Source organism: Neofelis nebulosa, chromosome 7 (assembly GCF_028018385.1).
Source record: "Neofelis nebulosa isolate mNeoNeb1 chromosome 7, mNeoNeb1.pri, whole genome shotgun sequence".
NCBI lineage: Eukaryota > Metazoa > Chordata > Mammalia > Carnivora > Felidae > Neofelis > Neofelis nebulosa.
Genome location: NC_080788.1, coordinates 31423385 through 31449017, shown reverse-complemented (window position 1 = coordinate 31449017; position 25633 = coordinate 31423385). Strand labels below are relative to the sequence as shown.

Genomic DNA, 25633 nt, shown 5'->3' with positions numbered 1-25633 from the left:
TCTCTCTTACTGACTCTTTCCTAAAAGGGGAACGTTGGGTGCTTGGAGGGGGAATGGATGCTGTTTGCCGAGCTTGAATCAGGGTCCCGGCAGGAAAGAGAGAACACACTCCAATTAGAATAATGTGAGAACTGAATAAAGGGACTTTGTCGTAAGGGAGTAGGCAGGCTGTAGGGAAACCACAAAGTGCAGTTTCCTGAGACTAGTAACTAGGGGTCTGCATTACCCTAGGCTTGAAGGTCACTGGAAGGAAGGGAATGGAAGGTACCTATACTGGATGGAAATCTCTGTGAGCATCAAGAGAGTTTCCCACAAGAACCTGGAAATAAGGGTGGTCCCTGAGAGTTAGAAAAACCCACCCAAAACAGGTGTGGGAGTAAATCCAAGATGGTTGGTCTGTGAATGTGTGACTGAGGTGTCTGGGAACCAACTAAAGACTAGGATCCTAGGTGGATGAGCAGACATCCCATTGATTGTATTAAGGGAGCTAATAAAGGTAAAATGTTTACAACGGTGTCTGGCACTAATGAAGTAGTTGCTGTTTTTAGGCCCAGCTTGAAGAGAGGCTATCTGAACCCAAGAGAGATCACAGAGAAGCAGTATCCCAAAAGCAGCTGGGGGAAACATACTTCAGCTCTGGTTGTAGGAGAGACAGGATAACCTGAATCCTTAAGCTCAAGGCTGGCCCTATTGTGGGGGGACAATATCTCAATGTTTCTTGGCTGAAAAACTTGTTACACCATCCCCTCTTCAAGGGGTTTCTAGATTCACTGAGCTAACCTTCTGGTAACTGGGCTTTGTGAGGAGTGGCCCAAATTGCCTTGATCTATTGATGCAAAAATTCAGGTCTACCTGACAGTTGTATTTCTGTGCTGGTAACTATACTTACTGAGGTGAGCGTTTGGTTATGTATATAATTGTCAAATCACTTTGTTGTACATCTGAAACTAATATATTGTATGTCAACCAAACTTTAATTACAAATAAAAATTAAAAAAAAATTAATACCTGCCCTTCTGGGGTTTGTACATAAGCCTTTATTCAGGTCATATGCCAGCCCTGCATAGGGAATTGGATCTACTCACTGCACCAATGAAATTGGGTTTTGGAGCCAGAGGCCTGCAAATCTCACCCCTCAAAATAGCCAAAGGTGCCACATTTAACAGCTCTACCTTATGCCAATTAATCTGCAACAAGTAGGAAGACAGAATGGAAGGTCTAGCTAGAAGGGGTAGGCAAGTTTCCAGGGCACAGCCAGGAAGAGGAGTAGGGGCTGAAGCCTTTGTCTCACCTTAGGTACCTCCTCCTCCAGGAAGCCTTCCTTGATCCTTGCTCCACCCAGGCTGGGGTAGGTGCCCTCCTATGCACATTGCAGGGTACTTGTCACACTGGGTAGGGGAGTTATCTGTTTACTTGTCCCAACATATCTGAGCTTCTGGAATGTAAGGACAATGTCTTATTTGACTTTGGACATATCTGAGCTTCTGGAATGTAAGGACAATGTCTTATTTGACTTTGTATCCAGGAGGCCTGATACAGAACTGATTACTCAGTTAATGTTTTCTTGGATGCATGATTTAATGAATGAGACAGACACAGAATAGACGAATTAAGGACAAGAGGGTGGACTGTAAACCCTAGAGGGGGGGACACAACCTACTGCCTCCTTGTGTTGTAATCCCCAGTGCCCAGGACAGTGCCTGTTAGTGCCTAAAGTGTTCTGGATGGGCCAACCAAGGGTGAAATCCCCCTTGCCTCTTCCTGGAAGCCTCCGCGGACCACCCCTCTCTCCTTGCTGCTGATGGCCTATAGGAAAAAATCCAGTCTGTGTAAAGCATCACCGAACTGGGTCTTGCCTAAACTCGTTCCCTGTTGCTACATATGTAGGGTCTTGTCTTTCCCTTTGAAGTAAGTCTCCCATGTCAGCCCTGTCTGGCTAAGGTAGTAGGACCTGTAGCGGCCAGTATCCCAGGCCTCTAAGGCTTCTTCCCAGAGGACGCTGCTGACTCCGGGGCCCACTCTGGGTCCCCCTCCGGAGAACAATCCCTAGGCTGCGCCAAGGCCCAGTGTCGCCCAGCCTCGCTGGAGTGGGGGTGGGGGAGGCAGCGGAGTGGGAGGAGGCGTCGGCGGCGGGTCTCCCTCCTAGCCCTCTTCCTTAACCCCCAACCCCGGGTGTCGGCTCTGGCGCCCTCCTCGCAAGCCCGCACTTCGCAAACTTTTGGAGTTTTCCTCCAGTTGCGTCACGGAAAAGGCAAAAGGGTGACCGAGCCCAGAAGGCGAGGCGGCGGCGGCGGCGGTGGCGGCGGCGCGGAGCGGAGCTCGAGCCCTTCGGGCGCTAGGTGTTTCCCAGCGTGGGCGGACGGGCGGGGGTCTTGCGGGATCGCGGCCCCCTAGAGCGCTGGTCGCTGTCACCCTCCCACAGCCGGATCTGGGAGCGGGCGAGTGCGGGCGAGCGCCAGAGGGAAAGAAGCGAGGAGTAGGCGGGGGCCCCGGCGCCCGAGCCCCAGGCCGCGGGAGGGCGGAGCCGGGCCGTCCCTGCCCAGCCAGGACGCACGGAAGTGCTGTGGAGTTTGCCCAATTCCCCAGCCTGCTTTTCCTCCTTCCCTCCCTCTCCCCACCCCTCACCACCCCCCCCCCCCCCTCGGCTATTCCCTCCTTTCTCCGGACGCCACCTCCCGGAATCCCTTTTTCTGTTGTTTTGGAGCTAGCTTTTCGCTGGCGGCGCAGAGGGACTGCGAGTGTTGGACGCGGAGGCGGGCTGGGGGCGCAGTCCACCGCCCACCGGCCGGAGCCCGTGGGGCAGAGCGGAGGACGGACGGCGAGCCGGCCGGGCGCACCATCTGCTCGCCGCAGCGCACTCCCCAAACTCCTGTTGAGTGTGTGCGTGCACGCCAGGGTTGGGGGTCTGTACGACCTGCGCGCGGGGACCGGGTACCGCGGGGATTACCTTTGGACGAGGTCCGTGGACTCAGATCAGGGTCAGCTTCAGGCTCAGAAACTGCTGAGGAAATAGGCAAACAAAAGAGGCCACTCAGCTAGTGGCCAGAAGTCGCCAGAGCGCCTCGTCGCGCCCCCTCCTTCCCTAGGGTGGGGGCCGGCCACTTGGGAGGCGGGGAGAAGGCTCCTGAACCGGCTGGGGGCTGGGGACTGGGTCTGGGGCCGGGGGCCGGGGCCAGAGCCGGGCCAGACCAGGCCAGGCCGCCGGGGTCGACGAGTTGGCGGCCTGTTGTGTAAGCCTCAGTCCTTGTTTTCCCCGGCCTGGCTCGTTGTGAAGCCGGACACATCCACCCTTGGACTAGATTCAAGAGGCTGCTGCTTTTCTCCATGCCCCTCTTGGATTTTCTGGATTTTTGAAAACCCAGTGGCCCAGGAGGAGGAGGAGGAAGGAGGAAGGAGCAGATCTACAGAGGAATGTGAGAGCCTCCCAAGGCCTGAGGAGCCAGAAGGAGCTGGGAGCCAGAGCTGCCCAGGGTTTCTGGAACGGTGGTTTCTGAGTGATTTTCTTCTATTTTAGAACATTGTTCCAGTGGAAAGTGTCAAGCGAATTCTTGCCCTCTCAGAGCTGATTTCTCCGAGTCACTTGACTTTTCTTCTGGGAGTGGGAGGAAGGAGAGACTCCCCGATCTGGGGTTGCCAAGGGAAGAGAGGAGGATTATACATGATCCCTCCCTGATCACAGGAGTGTGCTGGGAGACCTAATACTAATAGGGCAGTTAATGGGCAATGGGCATTGTTTTGAATAGTGGGAGGCTGGACAGCATCTGTGGGTGCTGAGACCCCAGCTTAGGTTGCTGACAGACTGAGTTGCTGTGACAGGCCTTGAGCTGCCCGTGCATTCTCAGTTCTGGGCAGGACCCTCTCCTCTTCTTTCTCTACCACGGGTCCAGCCATGGCACTGAAAGGCCGAGCCCTCTATGACTTTCGCAGCGAGAACAAAGAGGAAATCAGCATCCAGCAGGATGAGGACCTGGTCATCTTCAGTGAGACCTCGCTGGATGGCTGGCTGCAGGGCCAGAACAGCCGCGGTGAGACAGGGCTCTTCCCTGCCTCTTACGTAGAGATCATCCGTTCTGGTGCCAGCTCCAACCATGCCGACTATTCCAGCAGCCCAGGCTCTCTGGGCACCCAGGTGAGCTTGTATGACAGCTCCAGTGTGGCCAGTCCTTCCAGGAGTGGTGGCGGTGGTGGCTTCCTCTCACACCAGGGCAGCTTTGAGGAAGACGACGACGATGACTGGGATGACTGGGACGACGGATGCACAGTGGTAGAGGAGCCTCGGGCCGGTGGGCTGGGCACCAACGGGCACCCCCCTCTCAACCTCTCTTACCCTGGTGCCTACCCCAGCCAGCACATGGCCTACCGGCCCAAGCCACCCCTGGAGCGACAGGACAGCCTGGCATCTGCCAAGCGTGGCAGCGTGGTGGGGCGTAACCTCAACCGTTTCTCATGCTTTGTGCGCTCTGGGGTGGAGGCCTTTATCCTGGGTGATGTGCCCATGATGGCCAAGATCGCTGAGACATACTCCATTGAAATGGGCCCTCGTGGCCCCCAGTGGAAGGCCAACCCCCACCCATTTGCCTGTTCAGTGGAGGACCCCACCAAACAGACCAAATTCAAGGGCATCAAAAGCTACATCTCCTACAAGCTCACACCTACCCACGCTGGCTCACCAGTCTACCGGCGCTACAAACACTTCGACTGGCTCTATAACCGCCTGCTGCACAAGTTCACTGTCATCTCCGTTCCCCACCTGCCAGAGAAGCAGGCCACAGGCCGCTTCGAGGAGGACTTTATTGAGAAGCGGAAGCGTCGGCTCATCCTCTGGATGGACCACATGACAAGCCACCCCGTGCTGTCCCAGTATGAGGGCTTCCAGCATTTCCTCAGCTGCCTGGATGACAAGCAGTGGAAGATGGGCAAACGCAGGGCAGAGAAGGATGAGATGGTGGGTGCCAGCTTCCTGCTCACCTTCCAGATCCCCACGGAGCACCAGGACCTGCAGGATGTGGAGGACCGTGTGGACACCTTCAAGGCCTTCAGCAAGAAGATGGACGACAGTGTCCTGCAGCTCAGCACCGTAGCATCAGAGCTGGTGCGCAAGCACGTGGGGGGCTTCCGCAAGGAATTCCAGAAGCTGGGCAATGCCTTCCAGGCCATCAGTCATGCCTTCCAGTTGGACCCCCCCTTTAGCTCCGAGGCCCTCAACAGTGCTATTTCTCACACGGGCCGTACCTATGAAGCTGTGGGTGAGATGTTTGCTGAGCAGCCCAAGAACGACCTCTTCCAGATGCTCGACACGCTATCTCTCTACCAGGGCCTGCTGTCCAACTTCCCTGACATCATCCACCTGCAGAAAGGTAAGAGCCAGAGTGGGCAAGAGACCCTTGCTAAGTCTGCACTCTGCTGGGCACTGGGGATATGAGGATGGCCTAGAGGAATGGAGCAGCCCATCTAGTCTTTCTGTCTCATTCATTCATTCATTCAACAGTGCGTCAAGCATCTGCTGTGTGGCTAGGTGTAAGGAGATATTATTGTTCCTGGTCAGCTCTGGTTACTGACCTCATGAAGCTCGCTGTTTACCTTTTGTTGTCCATTTGTTTGATTGTGCCTTCATTTTTTCTGTTTCTGTCTCATTTGCTCATCTATCCATTTATGTGCTGAGCCCGTCAAGGTATCAGGCTGAGTCTGGGAACGCGGAGATGACCAAGCCCCAGGCCTTGCCCTTGAGGAGCGCACAGGCTTACGGGGGCCACAGACACAGATAACAAGAGCACAGAGTGGGGCCTGCCTTCCCGCTCCTCACAAGTTCCACTCCCTGCCCTTGCAGCTTCAGAGCCTGGTCTCCCTGCTGCATGCCCTATCTGTGAGCTCCCTGTCTGTGTGCGGGAGGCCCCCTGTCCCCGCTTTGCAGATGAAGAAGCTGGTGTCCTAGAAGAGTGGTTGCACAGGGAGTCCCTGGCCCAGCTGAGACTGTCCCTTCCTCCTTCGCCTCCCCAAGGACACGTCCCTGTTGGCCAGTTCCCAAGCCCAGCTGTGTTTTCAGTTCTCATGGCCCCCCTCTGTGGGGGGAGGGACAGGATGGGCCTCTGTCTGTTAATGTTGGGCTGTCAAGGAACTGCCAGGGAAGTGACTCATCTCGGGTCACCTAGGGGCACCCGGGCTGGTCTAGGGGAGGAACAGGGGTCCAGGGCACTACCCACATGGCCCCTCCAACTCCTCCTTCCTGAGCCTGGATTCTCTTGCCTGAGCAGTGAGTCAGGGGCTGACCTGGCAGGTGGCTGAGTCCTGGGGACCACAGGCAGGGCAGATGTCAGGAGAGAGGTGTGGTCCTCCCCGGGGCTGCTTGGTAACTCAGGAAGAACGTCTGCAGGGCGTGGGGCTGGCTCCCTGGCCCCTAGGCCCTGAGGTCAGGCCTGGCTTGGTGCTGAGTTTTCCTCTGGGTGGGGCCAGGAGGCAGACCTCTGGACTGAGCCTGGGGGACAGCAAACACTAAGCTCTGCCTCAGTATCCAGGAGAGTCGGGAGTAAGCCAGCCCTGCTCTACTTTCCCGGGAGATTGACTTCTAGAACTTATCCAGCTCCTGGGCTCCTTTCTCCTCTCACTTTCTCTTCCTGCTTTCCATCTCTGCCCTTTTTCCTCACCTCTACATTCCTGTCCTCCTCCCCTCTTCTATCAGCTTCAGGAGACATGTGGGGACTGTGTCCTCCATCTGCTGTGTGTTCCTGGGAAGTGCCTTCCCCTCTCTGGGCCTTAGGTTCCTGATCTAGAAAACAAGGGAGGGTAGATCTAGTGAGCTCTCAGGCCTCCAAGGGGGTGAAGACAGGAGACTTCTGGGGAGGGTCTGGTTGAAAACAGAGTGATGCCTTAGAGCTGAGTCTGAGCTCTAGGGCTGGGATATGGCAGTGGACGTGGCTGGCAGGCTGGGGCCCAGTGGGGCAAGTGTTTCCCTGGGCGGAAGTGGAGCCACTCTCGCTGCTGTGCTACGGCCTGGGAAAGCTGGTTCAGCCAGCTCCTCAGATGGCATGTTTCTGTGTGGGCAGTGGCAGGGGAAAGCAGGGGCACAGTGATTAAACAGCTGCCCCTGTGCACTTGCTAGGGACCTCACCCTGGGCAGAGCTGGGGGGAGGAAGCAATCCCATACCCAGCCAGAGTTCCCAGGCTTGTACTGAAGCAGGAAGAAGTAAAGCTGGATGGGCTTTTCCGACTCTGGTTACAATAAGGTGGGATGATATGCAGAGCAGGAATTGGGGCCCAGGGGTGTCTGACTGCACAGCCCAGGCTGTTTCCCCTGTGCCTGACAGATGGGGTAAGGAGCTCCCCCAGGGATATGTGCATGAGCCAGAAGGGGAAGGACGAGGGAGGCTTGGGTGCTTTAGCACTGCTAACTCAGCTGTCATCCTTGCTGGGCCGGAAGCAGGCCCAGGGCTGCAGAATGTACGTGGAGGGACCATGGGACTCACAGGTTGGCCAAGGTAGAATGTCCCCTGCAGGACCAAGTGCTTGTCTGGGGGAAGAGTGGGTCCGACCTCTGTGTTCTGGGCCATCACCTAACCCTCTCTCTCCCTCCCCTCCTAGGCTTCCATAAATAAAGAGAATCTTATTGCTACAAGCCCCCACCAGCTGGTTGTCGCTGTCACTGAGAAGCAGTCCGCACACGCTTGCGCATGTCCTCTTGAGCTCTTATTCTGTCAGGTGCCATCCTAAGTGCTTTATACAGACGAGTTCAGTTAAACCTCAACTATGCTATAGGGCTGGCACCATTATCCCATTTTTCCAAGAGCACTATACCACCAAGGACAGTTGTCAGCAGCATCAGATCTGGTCTGGCCTGTCCCTTTTGACACCTGAGAAACCTCCAGCCCAGCAAGAGCAGTGGCTTGCTGGAGGTGACACAGCTGAGACTAGGACTCAGACCTCTTGTCCCTGACCTGGGTGGGGGCCGGGTAATTACCTCCGAGAGGTGGAGACAAGATGGATTAAGGTAGGATCTTAGGAAATATGTCTGGGACCCTGGGGCTCTGAAGCTTCAGCCTCCTTTCCTGGTTCATAGGATCCGGCCTATAGGACACCTGCCAGGGCAGGAGGCTCCCCTGGGTCCTCAGCTCTCAGGTTGAGTCCTACATGGAATGTAGCAGGGATGCTAGACAGGCCTGAGCCCTGACTCCCAGCCTGTCTCTGGGGTACGTTAGTGTTAGCTGGTCCCGGCCCCAGATCTGAGTCACAGGGTGGAGAGGTGACAGAGAGCAGGGTGGGACCTCTGCCCCCCTCCCCCCCCCCCCCCAGGCAGCTTTTGTCCCCCATCTTTGGCTCCCTGCCTGTCTGTGGATACCTAGCAGTTGCAGTAGATTTGTTTCTATTATTTGGGCCTCTGTCTCCTCATCAACAAAAGGAGCCTTTCTTTCCTCCAAGGCCAGAAAAGCCCTCTTGAATACAGGTCCACCCTTAGTGCACCGAGATTTTTTCAGGCAGGTGGAATCCAGGCTAGTTAGTGTCTCCTTTTCAGGTAGGATCCTTGTCGTTGTCTGAGGGCCCCACACAAATGGGGTGGCTGGGTATGAACCCTCTGCAGTAGAAGCAGTATCCACTGAGGAGGGGTATGTCTGGGCCAGGCATCCCCCGTGTGAGGGACATGAAGGAGGCTGGGAGCCCCTAGGCAAGTCCTCCTGTCAGGGCCTTGGTTTCCTCTGTACAGTAGTGGGGTAGGGGTGGGGGTGGAGGGTGGGCAGCTGGCATCTAGGGCCTCTTTAGCTCTGAAGTCTCTTATCGGGTCCTCATCCTGGGCCTTGGGCTGAGCCCTCTTCTGCTGCCCAGGTCTGGCCAGCGGGGCTGGAACAGGAGGCAGGAGGTGGCTCAAGGAAGGTGGCAGAAGGACTGAGTGGGTTGGGAACTGGTGACTGCAGAGTTCTTTTGAGTGCTGTGTGAGCGGCCCTGGAGATTCTCCAGACTTGCGACTGTCTACCCCAGATGCCATTATTAGCCAGTTAGCCGTGCACTTGCTGACTAATATGCAACTACTTGCATAACTGCTTGCTAACTACTCCTTCTAAATCCTTCTGGAGTTATTTCCAGCATGTAGAGCCCTGGGCCTGACATACAGTGAATGACCAAAAAAAGGGATCTTGAATGCATCGGACATCTTGAGTGAGAGTAAAAAGAGTACATCTTGAAGGCCCCCGGCATGCTGTTGGTGTGCCCTGGATGCTTTTGAAGTGCCTGGGGGTGTTCTCTCCTCCGTGCCAACCCTGCCCACAGCCTTACTCTTCTGTGCACAGTGGATTCCCTGCAGCCCCGCGAGGAGTTTGTGCCAGGCACAGGCGAACTGCCTCCTCCTCCCGGCACCTGTCCCCACTGCCTTTGATGCACAATTAGTCAAGTGCCTGTTAATTCAGAGCTGAAATTCATTCACCAACTGCTTGCTGATTCATTCAGATCTTCTAAATTGGATCCCCTGCCCAGGTTCATCCCCCGTCCCCCATCTGTCACCTGGTTATGACTAGGGCTTCCTCTGGTCCCTTTAGGCTGGTGTGGGGAGGGGCTGGGCCCGTTTGTGGGGAGATGCACACAAAAGAAAACTCCAGGTGGCCTGTGAGGTGCTATTTTAGAATCAATAGTGTGATGGGGGTGGGGAGAAGCCTGGAGAGGGGTCCAGAGGCATTCTGCCTCGGTACTGGGGGAGGCTCTGGTGTGGAAGTGGTGCCTGAGCCTGTTGGGGAGCCTTAAATTGTGTGTAGAGATCTAGCAGGTGGAGGTGCAAAGGTAGGAAAGAGCAGGGTGAGTTTGATGAACATGGGGCCAATTCCCAGAGGGCCTCACAGCTAGGAGAATAGGCATGGGCTTTGATCTGTAAGCAGTGGGGGCCGGGGGGGGGGGGTCTGGAGCTTTGAGTGCCCAGCTTGGCTGCTCTTCAGGTACCACAGAGAACCTCTCAGAGTCTGGGCCTGAGGTGGGAGCCCCTTAGGAGCCTCTTATAGTAGTTCAGTGAGGAACAGGTTGAATCAGCTCAGCAGACATGTACCAAGTGAGCTCTCCCGTGGGCTAGGCTTTGTCCTGGGTGCCGGAGACATTGAGCTCACAAACCAGAGGAAGGCAGGCAGAGCAGCCACAGGGTGGTAAGAGCGGGGCAGATGAAAGCCCTGGGAATGCTGGGAAGTACCTAATGTGGTGGGGGGAAGGCTTCCTGGAGGAGGTGATGTCTGAGCTGATCAGGAGCCAGTGTGAGAGACGATGCTTCTGTTGGATAAGGACAGCCCTGTCCTGGAACAATGTACAGCCAGCAGGGCTGTGACAGTCTGGGTGTTGTGGGCTGTTGGCAGTGCCCCAGGTTTGGAGGGGAGTTGAGCTGGATGGAGGTGAGGGTTTGGGGAGCGTCCTGGTGGAGACACCAGGTGGAGGGTGGATAGCGCTCATGAGGGGGCTCACGGAGGGTATAGGGAGCAAATGGGGGAGACCAGAGCCCTAACTTCCCTTGTCCTCCTCCACTGTGCCCGTGCCAGGCGCCTTCGCCAAGGTGAAGGAGAGCCAACGCATGAGTGACGAGGGCCGCATGGCACAGGACGAGGCAGATGGCATTCGTAGGCGCTGCCGCGTGGTGGGCTTCGCCCTGCAGGCTGAAATGAACCACTTCCACCAGCGCCGTGAGCTCGACTTCAAGCACATGATGCAGAACTACCTGCGCCAGCAGATCCTCTTCTACCAGCGGGTAGGCCAGCAGCTGGAGAAGACGCTGCGCATGTATGACAACCTCTGATCATGTGTACCTGGCCCCCACCCTGCCCCCGGGCCTGGTCGCCGCAGTGCACTCCGCTCTCTTGACCTCCCCACACCAGCAGTGGCTGGGAGGGGATGGGGTGGGCTTTGGAGGAGTCCTGGGTACCCCCGGGGAAGTCTCCCAGCCCTTAGAGGTAGGGGCACAGAAGGGGTGAGAGTGGGGTCAGGAAGCTTCTGGGCTGAGGTCTGGGCTGCTGGTCATTTGCTTGAGGCCGGGCCACAGTCTTAGCCTCCCCTAGAACCTACAGTACTTGCTCACCTGGCTACCACCCCCTCGTCCATTCAGCAGGCACCAGGGCCTGCTGCAGCTCCGGGTCAGATGCTGGGCACCCGGGACTGCGACATGCCTGCCCTCAGGGAGTCCCCAGTAGAGGTAGGGTCAGACACAGAACCAGATGAGGGCAATGCAGAATGATTGATGGTAAATAAGGGGTTCCTGGGAGCTTAAAGAAAGAACCACTCATTCTGTTGGTCAGGAAAGGCTCCATAGAGTAGGTGACATTTGAGTAGTGTTTTGGAGAATGACAGAGACCTGCCAGACAGTAAATGGGGACAGTAGATGAGAGATGGGGTGGGGGTGGGGGGAGACATTCAGAAGAGAGGAATAGCATGGGCAAGGATGTGGAGGAATGAAAACACCCCTTCCTCCCACCTTTACTTTTCCCAAGTAAGTTTCGTGCCCCCTCGGTGGAGATTCTGGACTGTGTGATGGAGGGGAGGGATCTTCTTTCTCCTGTGTCCCTGTCCCTGCCTCACCTTGTCCCCTCTGGAGGAGCTGCGGGCCAACTCCCTCCTGTCTCCCCTCCACCTGCTGAGCCTCCATTACCCCTTGGCTAGGGGACCATGCAGCATCTTTACCCTGGGCTCAAGGTGCTGAGACAGGCCACTGACCCCAGGACATTGGTGGCACCTTTCTGGAAAGGACACCCAGAAGTTACCAGATATTTGAGTTCACCAGCAATAGCTCTCCACATTCCGAGCAGGCTCGGGCCCCAGGCTTCCAGGGTCCTCAGACCCAGTGACTCCCGGAACCCTTTCTGTGGCACAGAGGGAAGGCCAAGATGGGCTGGCTTGCCCACTGCCCCAGAAGCCCTGGGCCCGCATGCCCATGGCCAGCCTCACTGTGATGTCAGCCCCAGCTCCCTCCCTGGCCAGGTTGTGCTGTCTCCCACGAGTGTTTACATCCTCCAGGGGGCTACTCCTTCCCCCTAGGCCTGGGCATGGGCCAGCTGTGGGTTGGGGGAACTGACAGGTGCCACTGCTGGCCCCCCCCTTGGGAGGTCATGGCCACTCCTGGCTCCTGCTGCTTGAATCTTTTTTCTTTCTTGTTTTCTTGATAAACCTTTTGCAATTAAGATAACAAAAGCATGGCTTTTTTGTTTGGATCCTGCAGGGATTGAGTGTGGGGGAAGGATGGAACCCTAAGTTTCCCTGGGAGCTATTGGATTATAAGGTTATGTTGGGCACAAAACCTGTAAAATTTGGGGGAGGACTGTGCTGGTGGCAGGTGCTGGCTGGGGAGCTAGAGGTGGCCATGGGCCCCAGCCGGACTCACACCCCTCCCAGACCTCACTCTCCTCATCTCTCAAATGGGTGGAGTCCTGCTAGGGTTTGGCTGTGCTCCGTGATTTCAGACTGAGGGTTGCCCGAGGAAGGGATAGGAGGCCCTGCCCCACACAACCTAATTGTTCCTCTCCCCAGGGAGGCATGCTCCAGCTTTGCCCCCAGGAAAGCCCTGGTCCAGGAGAGGTGGGAGGGGACTCAGAAATTGTGTCCTTCCCCAAAGAGTCCCGGGTGTCCAGGCCGGGGGTGGCTTCCATGCTGGAAACCAAGAAGGTCCTCCCCAGCGGGGCCCTCAGCGGTGTCCCAGTCAGTATGAGCAGGAATCAATGGGAAGGAGGGCAAGGGGGACTCGGTGGAGGGAGGGCTGGTAGGTTCGGGGCCTCAAGGGAGGCTTTGGCCAGGCCAGGGGCCCAGGGAGCTTGTGGCAGTGAGAGGGGGGTAAGGAATGGCCAGTGCAGTGGGGAAAGGGCAGCAAAAGCTCTCCGTTCAGGGCAGAGCACCCTCTGGCCCTAGGTCAAAATTAGGTCAGATTTGGGACTTTCTGTGGAATTTTCCCCTCCCTCCTCCCTGCCCTCCTTCCTTCATTTTCCAACCCACCCAAGGGCCTTCCCGCCCTTAACCTCTTCACAGCTTTGACCTCCAAGCAGCCTTCTGTAGAGGGAACTCTGACCACAATGGGGGAGTCTCCTTACTGAGGCCAGTCTGGGTAGGAGTGGTGGGAATGCCTTTCTTAACCCACAGTGCCTGGAAAGTCCCCTGTTCGTGCTTCCTGCCCTGGGAATAGCACGACCCTCTTGTGTCCCTTTCTTTAGAGGGGGAGCCACCTCCCATGCCTCCCAGCCTTAGGGTGAGGGAAGCAGTCTGACATTTTTCTCAGGAGGGGCTTGGACCTAGGAGGAGAGTCCAAATGTGAAGTCTTGGGACTGGCCAGGTCTATGCTGTAGGCATCCTGAGATCTCTAGGCTGGGGCAGGCCCGTGTATAGTGGGGAGTGAGGATGTCACAGCCATTCTCTCTGTTTCTTTATGTCTCTGTGTAGCTTGAGGTATTGGGGGTGGGGTGTGTGTGTGTATGGTGGGGGGAATTTGAGATGGATCTGGGCTGACTGGAGCCCTTTCAGCAGGGCCCTGGGGGACCGGTAGGGGGGGTGGGGGAGCATCCTGGTGGTGGCAGAGGCTGCTGGCTGGCCTCGGTCACATGCCAGGCAGATGTTCCAGACTGAGCTGGGCCCAACTGCCTCCAATTCCCTCCCTCACTTTGCTCTGAGGGGGTTGGAGAACAAGGCCCCTCTTTCTGCCCTGGGCAGCTATCAGGACCTGGGGTGGGGGTGATCATGAGCCCTGATCCCTGGTCTTGGCCCAGCCCAGGAAAGGAGTTTGCTTTGTGGCCACATGTGGGGGTTGGGGATGGAGGCAGCCCTCAGATCCTGCATCCTGGCTCCCGGACACACCGGAAGGCCATGAACTGCTATGCCACGGCAGTGCCACGACTGGAGCAGAGCCAAGCCTGCGTGAGGCAGGCCGACAGGTAGTTCCGGACCCAGCTGAGCACCCCTCCTCCTTCCCGTGGCACTGCCATGTAGCCAGCCACATGTCCACGTGGTCGCAGGTATAGTCGCCTAACCCAAAGCAGGCGCAGCCACGTGCAGCCACATACCCTGCCCACAAGCATGTAGGCTACCCCTGACCATATGTACACGTATGCAGTCATGTGCTCACACAGTTTCACTCCCAGCCACGGTGCCACACGCTGTCACACATTCACAGCCACATCCACACGTGGCCACATCCACACACATGCCATAGTCCCTTCACATAGCCATACCCCACCCTCACTCACGGTCATACCGCCGTCCTACCCTCGCAGAGCGACACGCGCAGGTACTCAGACGCACGGCCCCAAGTTGCACACGCTCATAGCAAAGGTGTCACACAGGTAGCTGCTTCTAGACTGCACCTGCACCCTCTGCTGGGAGAGCCAGTGGCATCACCCATTGTACAGACAGGGAACTCGAGGTCTAGCGAGCGGCTGGCCGTGTCACCCGCAGGGGCCAGAATGTATTCAAGGGCCTGAGCTTAGCTCCCAGTAGCCCTGCGGCCAGTCCCCAGGGCCAGTCCCTACTGCCTCCATTACCCCCTGGCTGAACCCACCCAACAAAGCTCCAGGCATCTCCTATCTCTCCAGCCAGAGCTGAGGCTGCAGCGTCCATATGAGCAAGAGCCAGGATGCGGTGGGCAGGGCCCAGGCCTGGGCGGGAGGAACATTCCTGCACCATCTCCTCCCCAAGCCTGCGAAGACTGGGCCCGCCCTGCCTGCCTGCCCGCTGACTCAGGCCTCCTGGAGCCAAGTCTGCTTGTCCCCAGCCCCCCGCCAACCTGCTTCCCTACCAGCTCAGCTCCAGCGCGCCTCTGACGGCTGGGGTAGGAGACCATGCATGAGCCCTGGCCAAAAGAGCATGGGGAGAACTAAAATTTACCTCCCCCAGACATAGCTCAGAAGGGCTGATTGTGAAACCCAGTCCCAGGGTTCAGGATAGTTTAACACAAAGCCTTTTTCCTTTGGCTTGGTTTTTTTGTTAGTCAAACCCTAGTGCAGTCCAGGCTGTTTAGAAAACAGTCTCCCATGGCTGTGGCCTCCTTGGTCCTCACAGCAGTCCTGGGAGGCGTCATTATTCCATTTCACAGACGAAGGGACTGAGGCCTGGCCGGAGGGAGGATGGGGCCGGGTTGGGATCACACCCTGAGACCAAGGTGGAGCTGGACTCGAACCCAGCTCTCCGACTTCGTTCCTCAACGTCTTGACTGACTCACTTAGGTCTGAGGGAAAAGGAGGTAGCAGAGCTCCGCTCCACAGGTGAAAGAATGGGAGCTGGCCGACCCAACTGCTGACATGTGATAGGGGCTTGTGGGTAGCGTGAGTCCTGCCAGCCCTCAGGGACGAAGAGGCTACAGTGGCCCTGCACGGTGGCCATGGCATTGACCCAGGACCTCCGTTTACAGATGAACGTGTGTGAGGAGCATCACTTCATTTCTCTGCAACTGACTGGAATTTCTTTTCTTTTCTTAAAAAAACATTTTTTTAATGTTTATTTTTGAGAGAGAGAGAGAGAGAGAGAGTGAGTGCAAGTGGGGGAGGGGGCAGAGAGAGAGAGATACACACACAGAATCCAAAGCAGGTTCCAGGCTCCGAGCTGTCAGCACAGAGCCTGACGCTGGGCTCAAACTCCTGAACCAAGAGATCATGACCTGAGCCGAAGTCAGACACTTAACTGACTCAGCCACCCACAGGCGCCCCCAGAATTTCTTTTTTTGCTTTCTCTTTCCCTCACATGATAGAAAAGGAATCTCAAGTCAGTTTGGGGACCCCTCCTTTCTGCTGGGATGCATATAAGTTTTGGGGAATGGCACTTTTCAAGACATGGGCAGGCCTCTGGCACTTTGAATTTTAGAGGCTGAATCCCACACCCTATCACACACATGAAAATTTGCCTGTGTCCCACATTAAAGGTCATTCATTTCTACTTCTTTCAGTTGGGTTCAGTTTGTTACTTGGCAATGTCTTCTTGTCTTATAGGAATAACTGTATTAATTTTGATTTTGTCTTTTTGTGTCCTGCTTTTTTTTTTTTTCCCTGCAAATGCTGTTGTGGGTTCTTGCAGACTCTCCTGGACCATGGCACTGGGCCTGTGGTGCCCACCGTGGTCCTAGATTAGCATCGGACCCTCTGGTCACTCCTCCACCCACCCTCTGTCTTCCCACCTTGTCCTTTGATCCCCATCATGAGGCCTCTGTGGGTCTGGCCTTTGGTCTGTTTTGAGCACTCAGGGCTCCCTCAATCATCCTTATACCTGTGGACCTCAAGGAACCTCAGGGGGCTGACAAAAGTCCTTTCTGTGGCCTGTGGTCCCCTTTGAGGCTCATGGTCAGCATTCCACACCCCCCACTGTGCACTCAAGCACAAGAAGCTTTGGGAGGCTCTACAGATCCTATGCAACCCTTTGTCATCTGAGGTCTGGCTGCCTCCTTGGGGCTCTACCTGGGAAGAGGTCCAAGCCCCTGCTGCTCCTGGATCTCCCAGCTTCTGGGGCTTCTACCCTCCCCCAGCCCAGGCAGCACCGTGGACGCTGGATGGACATATTTCGCAACCACCCTGCATGCAAGAGATTATCAACATCATTTTACAGACCAGGAAATGGGGCCCAGTGAGGGAGGTGCTGGAATAGCCGAGCTGGTGTGAGATGGTAGCCAGGTCTGGGCCACCTGTGCTGGGAAGCCAACGATTGGTGCCTGAGGGAGGAGTTAGCCTCCTGCAGGCACCTGGGGCCTCCTCTGGGCTGACCTGATCCCGCTGGCTGCTATTTTGTCAGGAGTACAACAGGCGGGAGTAGTGTGAAGCTCCACTCCACAGCCCTGCTGCCCCCAGATAGCTACAAGTCCCCTGTTTCCTTTCCCTCCACCAGCCAGAGACAGGACCCTGGTATTGGGTGAGCGGCTGAGCCCTAGAGCAAATCCTACCCTTCACGTCCTTATTCGAGGGATGTTTCTTAATTGCTTCCTGCTTCCATTTCTCTATTTATAACAGGAGTTGCAGATGGCTGTTAGGATTACATGAGCAAAACGCATCAGCTGGACAGTGCCTGCACATAGCAAGTGTCCAGGGGCTGGGATGACCAGCCTCTGAGCAGACCCTTGAGGGGACCTAGAGAGAGGCTGGGCCAAGAATATTGTTACCTGACTTCATAAGTGAGAGAACTGAGCGAGCCCTCTAAGGCCACACAGTAGATAGATGGCAGGGTTGGGCCTGGGACTAGGCCCCTGACCACCTCCAGACCTTGAGCCTTGCCCCATGTTGCCACCACGTCTTCACGGGGAGCAGTCTCCTTGGGGCTGGCTGGCTGTCGTGGTATTTGTCAGTCCAGGGCAGGAGGAGTTCACTGGGCTGTTCGTTGGTTGTCACATACATCATCACACACAAGAGAGCATGGCCCAAGAGTTAAGAGATGCAGGCTCATGTCAGGCCTTCCTTGGATGGATTCATCGGGCAATCTCAGGCAGGGTCACGGCTCAGTCTCAGTTTTCCTCAACGGATGTTAACAGTTGTCACAATTACACGGGGCACGACTTCACGAGTGCGGGCATTGTCACTGCTCTAGGTGTGCTGTGTCCTTGAAGCCACACGGGCCAGCAGGGCAAGGGTGGGGCCAAGTGCCCAACAGCTAACACTGAATGGCTACTGTGTGCTGCTAGGTGCTGGGCATCGGGCTAAGTGGCTCCCATGAGCTATCTAATTCCCCACAACTGTCTGGAAGGTGAGAATGATTGCCAACATTCCCAGCAGATGGAGGCTCAGAGGCATGGAGTCACCTGTGTGAGGTCGTACAGCTGCTCACGGCATCGCGTTGAGGCTGAAGTCTGCCTGGGCCACACTGTGCCCTTCCAAGGTGGGCAGGCTGGGGGCAGCTGTCCTGCTGGAGAGTGAATGCACTAGTGCTGGGAACGGAGGGGAGCGGGGAGATGGGCGGTAAGTGGCAGGCACTGGGTGTTGGTGGCTGTGTGCCTTCAAGTTAGCAGGTGGAAAGGCAGAGGGCCTGGCCCACAGAGCACACAGAGCAAATATTTGTTGACTGATAGTTTTCTGTAGGGCCTCCGGCTGGAGAAGGATCTGGCCACGGAGAGTGGGCTGGGCAGATGAAGCCAGGGATAGGGAGCTGGGGGTCGGGGACAAGACTCAGGTGTCTGGGAAGGAACTGCGTCAGGAGCCTTTTTGCTTGAGGGGCCAGTATGGTGGGTGAGAGTTGGTAGGGAAATGCCAGGACTGGGTCTTGTGAGTGCCAAGGCTGAGCCGGAGAGTAGGGGGGCCCAGGCCCTGGGGCTTTTATGTGGGGTAGGGGGGGCAGGCAGAGGAGGGGGGTGGGGTCTGCGACTGCACCCGCTATCCCAGGCTGTGTGCATCCACCTGTGTGGTCACCGAGTGCCTGTCAGCATGTGCGCCTGTGCTTGCGTGTGGGTCCCCATGGTGGCACCCGTGCCCGTAGTCATTCGGCCACATGTGCTTTTCCCCGTGCTCCCCAGCCTGGAAGAGCAACACCTCTCAACCTGAAGCTCAGGCCCAGACTTGCAATTGGGCTTAACTTCTCTCTTTCACTCACATTCCACATCCATCCACGAGCAAAGCCTTGTGAGCTCCTCCAAAGAGACCCCGAATCTGACCTGTGTCACCATCTTACTGGCCAAGCCACCATGATGTCCGCCTGGATCACTGTGGTAGCACATCACTGTGGTAGCCTCCAAGCTGTTCTGCTTTCTCTACCTTTTTCCATCCTCCTGATGGTCCAGTAGGAGTCAGAGCCCTCTCTTAAGACCCTATTCTAAATCAAATCATGTCTGACCCTGCTTTCAACCTCCAGGGCTTCCTGCCATTCTTTTTTTTTCAACGTTTTATTGTTTTGTTTTTTTTTAAATTTATTTTTGGGACAGAGAGAGACAGAGCATGAACGGGGGAGGGGCAGAGAGAGAGGGAGACACGGAATCGGAAACAGGCTCCAGGCTCCGAGCCATCAGCCCAGAGCCCGACGCGGGGCTCGAACTCACGGACCGTGAGATCGTGACCTGGCTGAAGTCGGACGCTTAACCGACTGCGCCACCCAGGCGCCCCACTTCCTGCCATTCTTAAGTAAGCCAGATTCCAGATTGCTACCACAGCCCACAAGGTCCCTTTCTGATGGGACCTTGGACACCTGTCCCTTTGGCCACATAACTCCAGACCTACTGTACTCTTATTCCTCACCTAAGCCCAGAATGCTTACTCCTCAGGACCTCTGCATTTGCTGGTCCCCTCTGTCTGGAATGGTCTTCCTCCCAGATGTTTGCGTGGTTTGAACCTCAGTTAAATTCAAGTCGTTGCTTCAAATGTTACCTCTTTGGAGAAACCATCTGTGACCATCTAATAAAGAGTCTTCCTAGTTCTAGCGCTCTGTCCCCTTGCCCTGCCTTACTGTTCTTTGTTTTACTTATTATCAATTGGCAATTGTATGCATTTGTGTTTCAAATGTATACAAAAATAGAGAAACTAATATGATGGATCCCCATGTGCCCATACCATAGCCTCAGCAATTACCAACCCTGGGCCAGTATTTTACTCCCCCACATCCCTTGCTTCCAGCAAATGCCAGACATCACAAATTCTCATCTGCAAATAAATACTTCTGTGCAAAGTTAGATTTTAAATATATCTGTTTGTTAGAAGGCAACCTTCGGGGGAGCTTGTGTTTGTCTTGTTCACTGCTGTATCCCCAGTGCCCAGGATGGTGCTCAACTCACAGCAGGTGACTTGGGGTGTCTGCAGGGCTATGCCTCAGAACCCCCTTGTGTGGCTTCTGGTTTGCACAGGTCAACTGATGTCAATTGAGTGCGTCTGCACGTGCCTATGTACACTGATGCATGGGGCAGTCCTGTGAATATGTGTGTGTGTGCACGTGTGTGTGTTGCAGCGGCTGGTGGCCAAAAGCATGCTTCCTCCCTGACATCATCTCCACATACCACCCCCCTTGCCCCCCAGGATCCAGGGACTTGCTCTGGGGAGTATTTCCCTCTTTCTCAGCAAGGTATGGCATAAGAAAGGGTGGGAGGGATGCATGCACCAGTCCCTGCTCACTCCTCTGGAGGGCTGGGTTTGAGGCCAGTGTGGCCTGGAGAGCCCCTCATCCTCCTCTGGCTGGTAGGAGGCTGTGCCATCCCAGGCAGTAGAATAGGCAGCCTCCTCCCTCCTGGGCACTGAAGCCCAGCCCAGTTGGGCTGGCATCAGCTGGGCAGGGGTGGGGTAGGTATGTATGAGGGGTGGTGGTATCCCAACCAGGCTGACTCCTGAGGCTCCTAGGGTGACCCCTGGGTAGTTGGGCAACTGAGCTCACTCACCTGGGTGAGAGTTCTGGCCCAGGGGCTCAGCAGTCACCCAACCCTCACCCCGGTTCTGCATCTTAAAGGGTTGGCCCTGGCAGGAGGGCAGTGTGGAAGGACATGCTTCCAGCCCAGTGCCAGGTTTACTCAGGGCAGCTACTCCCTATCAGACTGTGAATTGCACAGGAGCTTCTCTCAGCCTGATCCCCAGAGCCCCTGTCTGCCCCAGGGCCAGTCTCCTGTCCCTCTGGCTCTACACCATCTTGCCCTCCCCCCCCATCCCTGCCCCCTGCTGTCCCCCGCCCACCCCGTCTTGTTTTGCTTTAAGCTTGGCTCTCTCTGTTCTTTAGGGCACAGCCCAGGCCCCCCCCCCCTTCAGGAAGGCCCTGTGTTCTGGCCCTCCCTGGGCCCACCGGGCCCATCCTCCCTCCAGCCCTGCCCTCCTCAACCGGCCTCCTCCACTGGACAGGGAGGTTCAAGTGGGACTCCTCCCTCTTGGGTCCAAGGGGTCAAGCCTCCTCCAACGTCTTCCAGATCAATGGGGTGGGGTGGAGGAAGGGAGGTCAGAGTGGCTTGTACCGAGAACTTGACCCCTTGCTGCACACCTCACTCTCCTTACCAAAGTCCAGCAAAGGAGAATGCCTTGATGTCCCTCTTTTCCAAATGGGGAATGCATTTGGCCTTCCAGGACTGAGCATTTGTTTAGCACTTACTATGTGCCAGGCACTGTTATGGCCGTAATAAATTATAGTAATAACAGTAATGTCAACTTCGAACATTTGTTAAGCTTCTGCAATAGGATAGACCCATATGTTAGGCAATTCAATAATAACCACCATTATAACAGCACTAATAATAATAGTCAATATTTATTGAGCATTTACTATTGTGCCTGGTGCTGTTCTAAGAGCTTTGCCACAACACTGACCCTTTGAAAAGCAGCCTTGGTCAGATGCACTGTTTTGACAGGTTCTAATTCAGGCAGAAGAGTGGAGCCTCTGGCTAACCACACAGGATTCACGGCAGTAGGAACTGGGAAATGGGCAGAAATGAAGACAGGAGGCGGGGCTGAAGGCAGAAAGCAGGTAACAAGCTCTCCCAGGCCTGGCTCTGTACTTTCTAGGGTCAGATATCCCATCCACAGGTGGGTGGACTTCTACAAGTTCATTGGGTAGACACAATCACCATCTCTGCCCTCCCTCCTTCAGTTCATGGGTTCTGTCCCCAGACTGAGGTTCTCAGGCAGCTCATGGGGCAGAGGGGATGAAGTTCTGGGGCCTGGAACCTTCTTGGGGTCCAAGAACCCTGCCCAGTTGCCTAGTCCAGGAGCCACACCCACAGGGCAACCTTCCTAGCAGGGCTGACTCAGAAGGAGCCCTTCCGCCCTGACTCACAGCCTTCCAGGAGTGCTCGGGCTTCACCAGCCTCGCCCACCTGTCTGCTTGCTCACCAGGCCTTTAGAAGAGGCTACACCTTCCCCAACAAGACCCAACAGGGTTCCTTCTGCTACTCTCTGGTTCTTGGAGGGCTCTGCGCTGGCCAGCATGTCTGGCGTCTCTGACCCACACACTTGCCCTGATGCCTCTTTAGGTGCTAGGAATCCCACTGCTGAAAGATGCATCTTTGGCATCTGGAAGGGTTTCAATCCTCCAGGAGGTATGCTGGGTGATTAAGGTGAGTCACTCCTCTAAGGTTGGGGCCCTGAGACCTCTGACTGAATGCGGGGTCCTCTGGGGGCACCCATGGCTCGGCTCTGCTCTGTGCCCCTGAAGGTTGGGATCAGGTGAGCCCTGCAGTGGCAGGAGCAGCTGGCACAGGGGCCAGTGGATCCTGGAGGTTCTGATGAGGAGCTGTAGTGACAGGGGAAGGCTGAGTGTAAGGGGGTTCTGGGTTGTGTTCTCCTCCTGTCCCATTCAAACAACTTTGATTCTATCGGTGGCAGGCTCCCACATATGATTTGGTTAAAGTGTTCTGCCCATGGGCTTCTGAGCGGAGAGACGCCAGGTATCTGGTGGGGAGAAGGCCATGGGTGAGCATGGAGGAAGAGAAGTGAGTGCTGAAGGGTCTGGCAGGGACAGATTAAACCAGCGCCTTAGGAATTTAGGGCCTGGGGCCAGGTCCGCCTGGGCCCTGGAAGGGGTCTAGGGGCCAGAGCAAGCAGCTGGGAGCCCAGCCAGCATTCCTGGGGATGAGAGAAGCCAGGGGAACCAGATGGGAAGCCATGAAAGAGGGGTCTGGGTGAGATTGGTGGTCAGAGACCTTTTGGCCTGCGGGAAGAGAGGAACTATATTCTGGTAATAGATATCTACTGAACATCTGCTATATACCTAGCCCTGGGCCAGGCTGGACACTGCTCTGATGGGCACACAGCATTGAACTATATTTACTGCCAGGGGTGGAGGGCCGGGGGCCTCGGCAACCTGGGAGGGGAGGGGAGTTGGCCCTGAAGGCACTCAGCACCAGGGTGGCACACAGCCTGGGGGCCACGGCCAGCATTTGTTCTGGGAGCCAGAAGGGACAGTTAGTGGTCCAGCCCCTCTTGTTCCCCAGCCCTCTGCAGGACAGGACGGGGTACTCTGGGAGGTGCATCCCCTCCTTCTTGATCAGGCCTGGGCAGTAGCCTGGCAGGCAGTTTCTTTCCCCCTCTCCTGCCGGCTGCTGCTGCTGCTCTACTGTGGGGGAGACCCGATGCACTGACTGGGGACCTTGGCTGGACCCTTCCTTTTGTCTCTCCTTCTGTAGGTGGAACCTGGACAGGTGGGGACGGGGGGACTAGCTGGGTTGCAGAAGGCAGGTTGGTAGGGGCTGCTGCACTTTCTGGGACCTGTCTGTGGGAGATAGGGTGGGAGTGGGCTGCTTCCGCAGACCCTCCCCACTGGATCAGACCTGGCTAGCCTGGCCCTCCTCTGCTTCCCTCTTGTCCTGAGTGGAGGCTCCTGGAGCAGGAACCCCCACATCAGAGCCCTGTCTGCCCAGATCTGTGGGGCACCTAGGTACTTCAAATGGGTGTGGGGAAGGATGGACAGCTTGAGGTGGAAGACAAAACTCTGGAACTAGATCACGTGGTCTGACCTCTTTCTAGCTCTGTCATTGACTGGCTGTGATCTTGGCCTGGTCTCTGCCTCTTGCAGCTCAGTTTCTCCAATCGAAGTCGAGGGGGATGACTTAAGTCAACGTGTCTTAAACTTTACTGGTTGGTTGTCTAATCATCTGGACCTTGTTAAAATGCAGGGTTTGACTCAGCAGATCTGGGGTGAGGCCTGAGAGTCCTCATTTTTCTTTTTCTTTTTTAAAGATTTTTAGTTTTAAGTACTATGTCCACCCAGCATGGTGGACTCATAACCCCCAGATCAAGAGTTGCATACTCTACAGACTGAGCCAGAGTTCACAGTCCTCATTTCTAAGAAGCTCTCAGGTGCTTCTGATGCTGCTGGTCCATGGGCCCACTTTGGGCAACAAAGGCTTAGACAACCCATCTAGTTTGGGCCTTCAGGACCCAGAGACTGGGTCACTTGATCCCTCTCTGACCTCACAAGGCATCAGAAGTAAGCCTTGGGATTAGCTCTAGGTTTTGGGCTAACAGAGCTGGCAGTGCTCAGGTTGGTGGGGCATGGGGCACCACCAGCTGAGGCCGCATTTGGGTAGACAAGTTCTTTCTTGGTCACTGGTCGATTTAACCAAGGGTTACTTTTGTCTGTAGGGGGTCTTAGGACATCTGCCTTGTGAAGGAACACAGCACAACCCACAAATTATCCTGGTGGCCCTCGGAGGAGCCTGCATCCTTTATGAGCACAGCAGCTATCGGTTAAATGCCGTACCTCGTTACACCGAGATAGGAAATGTAACCAGGAGGTAGTTGGGCATGCTTAGCTTTAGCAGCTGCATGGCTGCCCCTTCCATGGAAAGACCCGACACACTCTAAGGAGAGAAGGAGGCTGATAGAGCAAGGTGCCTTCCCACTCTGGGCTTCCCTTCACCAGCCAGTTGACACGGCTGGGTTAGGGCACACATCGTGGTGTGGTAGTTACTCATTTGCATGTCTGGGGCTCTTCAGGAAGGGGTGGGTGGATTCCTATGTGCATCTCCCACAGCAGTTTTGGCACAAAACGCCCTTGCCAATGCCTGACTAATCCTAGCGGTAACTATACAGAGATGGTGTTAACTACAACAGAGCCTCGGGGAGGATAAGGGCTGTGGAGAGAGGGGTCCAGCAGGTCTGGTTAATGTCCTGGCTCCATCCGTTTGCCAGGGCACCTTCACACGTTATGGCAAGGAATGGGAGACCCAACCAGAGAACTCTGGGGGCTGCCCAGGTACCTCCTTCCCTTTAAGATCCTGAATCTTCAGGGCCCAGAGGAAGATGCCAACACCCCTGGCAGTTCCCATTGGTCAGGAGAGGTGCAGGGCAGGGTCAAGATCCATTTTTCTTGCTTTCTTTTGGAGGATGATGGTTCCAGCTCGGTGGGTTCTACAGCTGCCATAGCCAACTGTGGGCCAGCTCCTAGCATGAGGGGAGGGGCTCAAAGGGAGCCCCTTCTTTAGCATCTAATAGGCTAGACCATTTAGGGTGGTGGGCAGGACTTCTAAGCTAGGGACCCTAGGAACTGGGCCCTCTGTCAATCCCTACCCTGCTTCCCACACCCCCTCCACCACCACCCCTCCCACTGTGGGTTCACTTCTTGGCTCTGCTGATGTCAGCTTGGGTCTCTGGATGGGCAGGGAATCCTAGCCCTTGGTTCCATATGGCCAGCTCTGGGGACTGTTGGGAGGGCCACAAGTGAGGGGTACTATCTCCAGAGTTTGTGTGTGCAGCTGTATATATTGTGTGGGTGTATGTTATTATGTAGGCAGGTATTTATGTCTGTGTTGTGTATCTGAAGGTCTAAAGGTACACAGCTGTTTGCACAAGTGCAGCGTGTGTGTGTGTGTGTGTGTGTGTGTGTGTGTGTGTGTGTGTGAAGAGGGTCAGAGGCTCCCAGACTTTCCTAAGCACTTGTACACAGGCTGGCTCCTTAAAGCTAGGCGATAGTGAGTTATTTTGCAAAGTGGATAGCAACCCTTTTAAGTCTTTGGTGCATATCTGAAATCTGCAAGGGATTTGCATAAACTGAGGCCCCACATTTAGATTGGGTTCCAAGTTTGGGATTCCAGTAAAAGACCCGCTCCCAGGTCCTCATGGAGCTGCTTGCACTATGCCCTGGGTGCCAGCCCGCTGTCCAGCACAGGCTTAAAGGAGCTGGAGCAGTGTCAGCTGGTGCCAGCTCACTGGGGGCAGGGCAGGCTGGGCTGAGTGAACAGAGAGGGTGTCGTCAGTCCTCTGGGGGAAATCGGAGATAAGGCCAGATCCTGCCTGGCGGGTCTGTCACCCTTTCTCAGCTTACACTCCCAGGGAAACTGGGTGGAGACTGG

The 25633-nt window shown here is 55.8% G+C and overlaps 2 protein-coding genes and 1 long non-coding RNA gene across 5 annotated transcripts in view; 2 read left to right on the top strand and 1 right to left on the bottom strand.

Moving 5' to 3' along the window:
• SNUPN (snurportin 1) overlaps positions 1–3062 on the bottom strand; it is a 36469-nt gene extending 33407 nt beyond the window's left edge. The window contains exon 1 of one of the 2 annotated variants that reach the window (XM_058736988.1): positions 2948–3062. The gene's annotated coding sequence lies outside the window, so the exon portion shown is untranslated. The remainder of the gene's footprint in view (positions 1–2947) is intronic. The other variant, XM_058736991.1, reaches the window with a different exon arrangement.
• Positions 3063–3889: 827 nt separating this feature from the next.
• Positions 3890–15849, top strand: SNX33 (sorting nexin 33). Of its 2 annotated transcripts, none has more exons than XM_058736980.1 (2): positions 3890–5357; positions 10494–15849. In XM_058736980.1, exons 1-2 carry the CDS (start codon positions 3890–3892, stop codon positions 10745–10747), a joined length of 1722 nt encoding a protein of 573 aa, XP_058592963.1. In that variant the 3' UTR covers positions 10748–15849. The 2 variants fall into 2 exon arrangements, with proteins under 2 accessions (XP_058592963.1, XP_058592964.1); XM_058736981.1 differs by lacking the exon at positions 10494–15849 and adding an exon at positions 7576–10479.
• A 2388-nt stretch (positions 15850–18237) lies between these two features.
• On the top strand, positions 18238–19297 carry LOC131516236 (uncharacterized). Its single transcript, XR_009263952.1, has 2 exons — positions 18238–18763; positions 19011–19297. It is a non-coding gene; the product is annotated as an uncharacterized LOC131516236 (long non-coding RNA).
• Positions 19298–25633: the final 6336 nt, after the last annotated feature.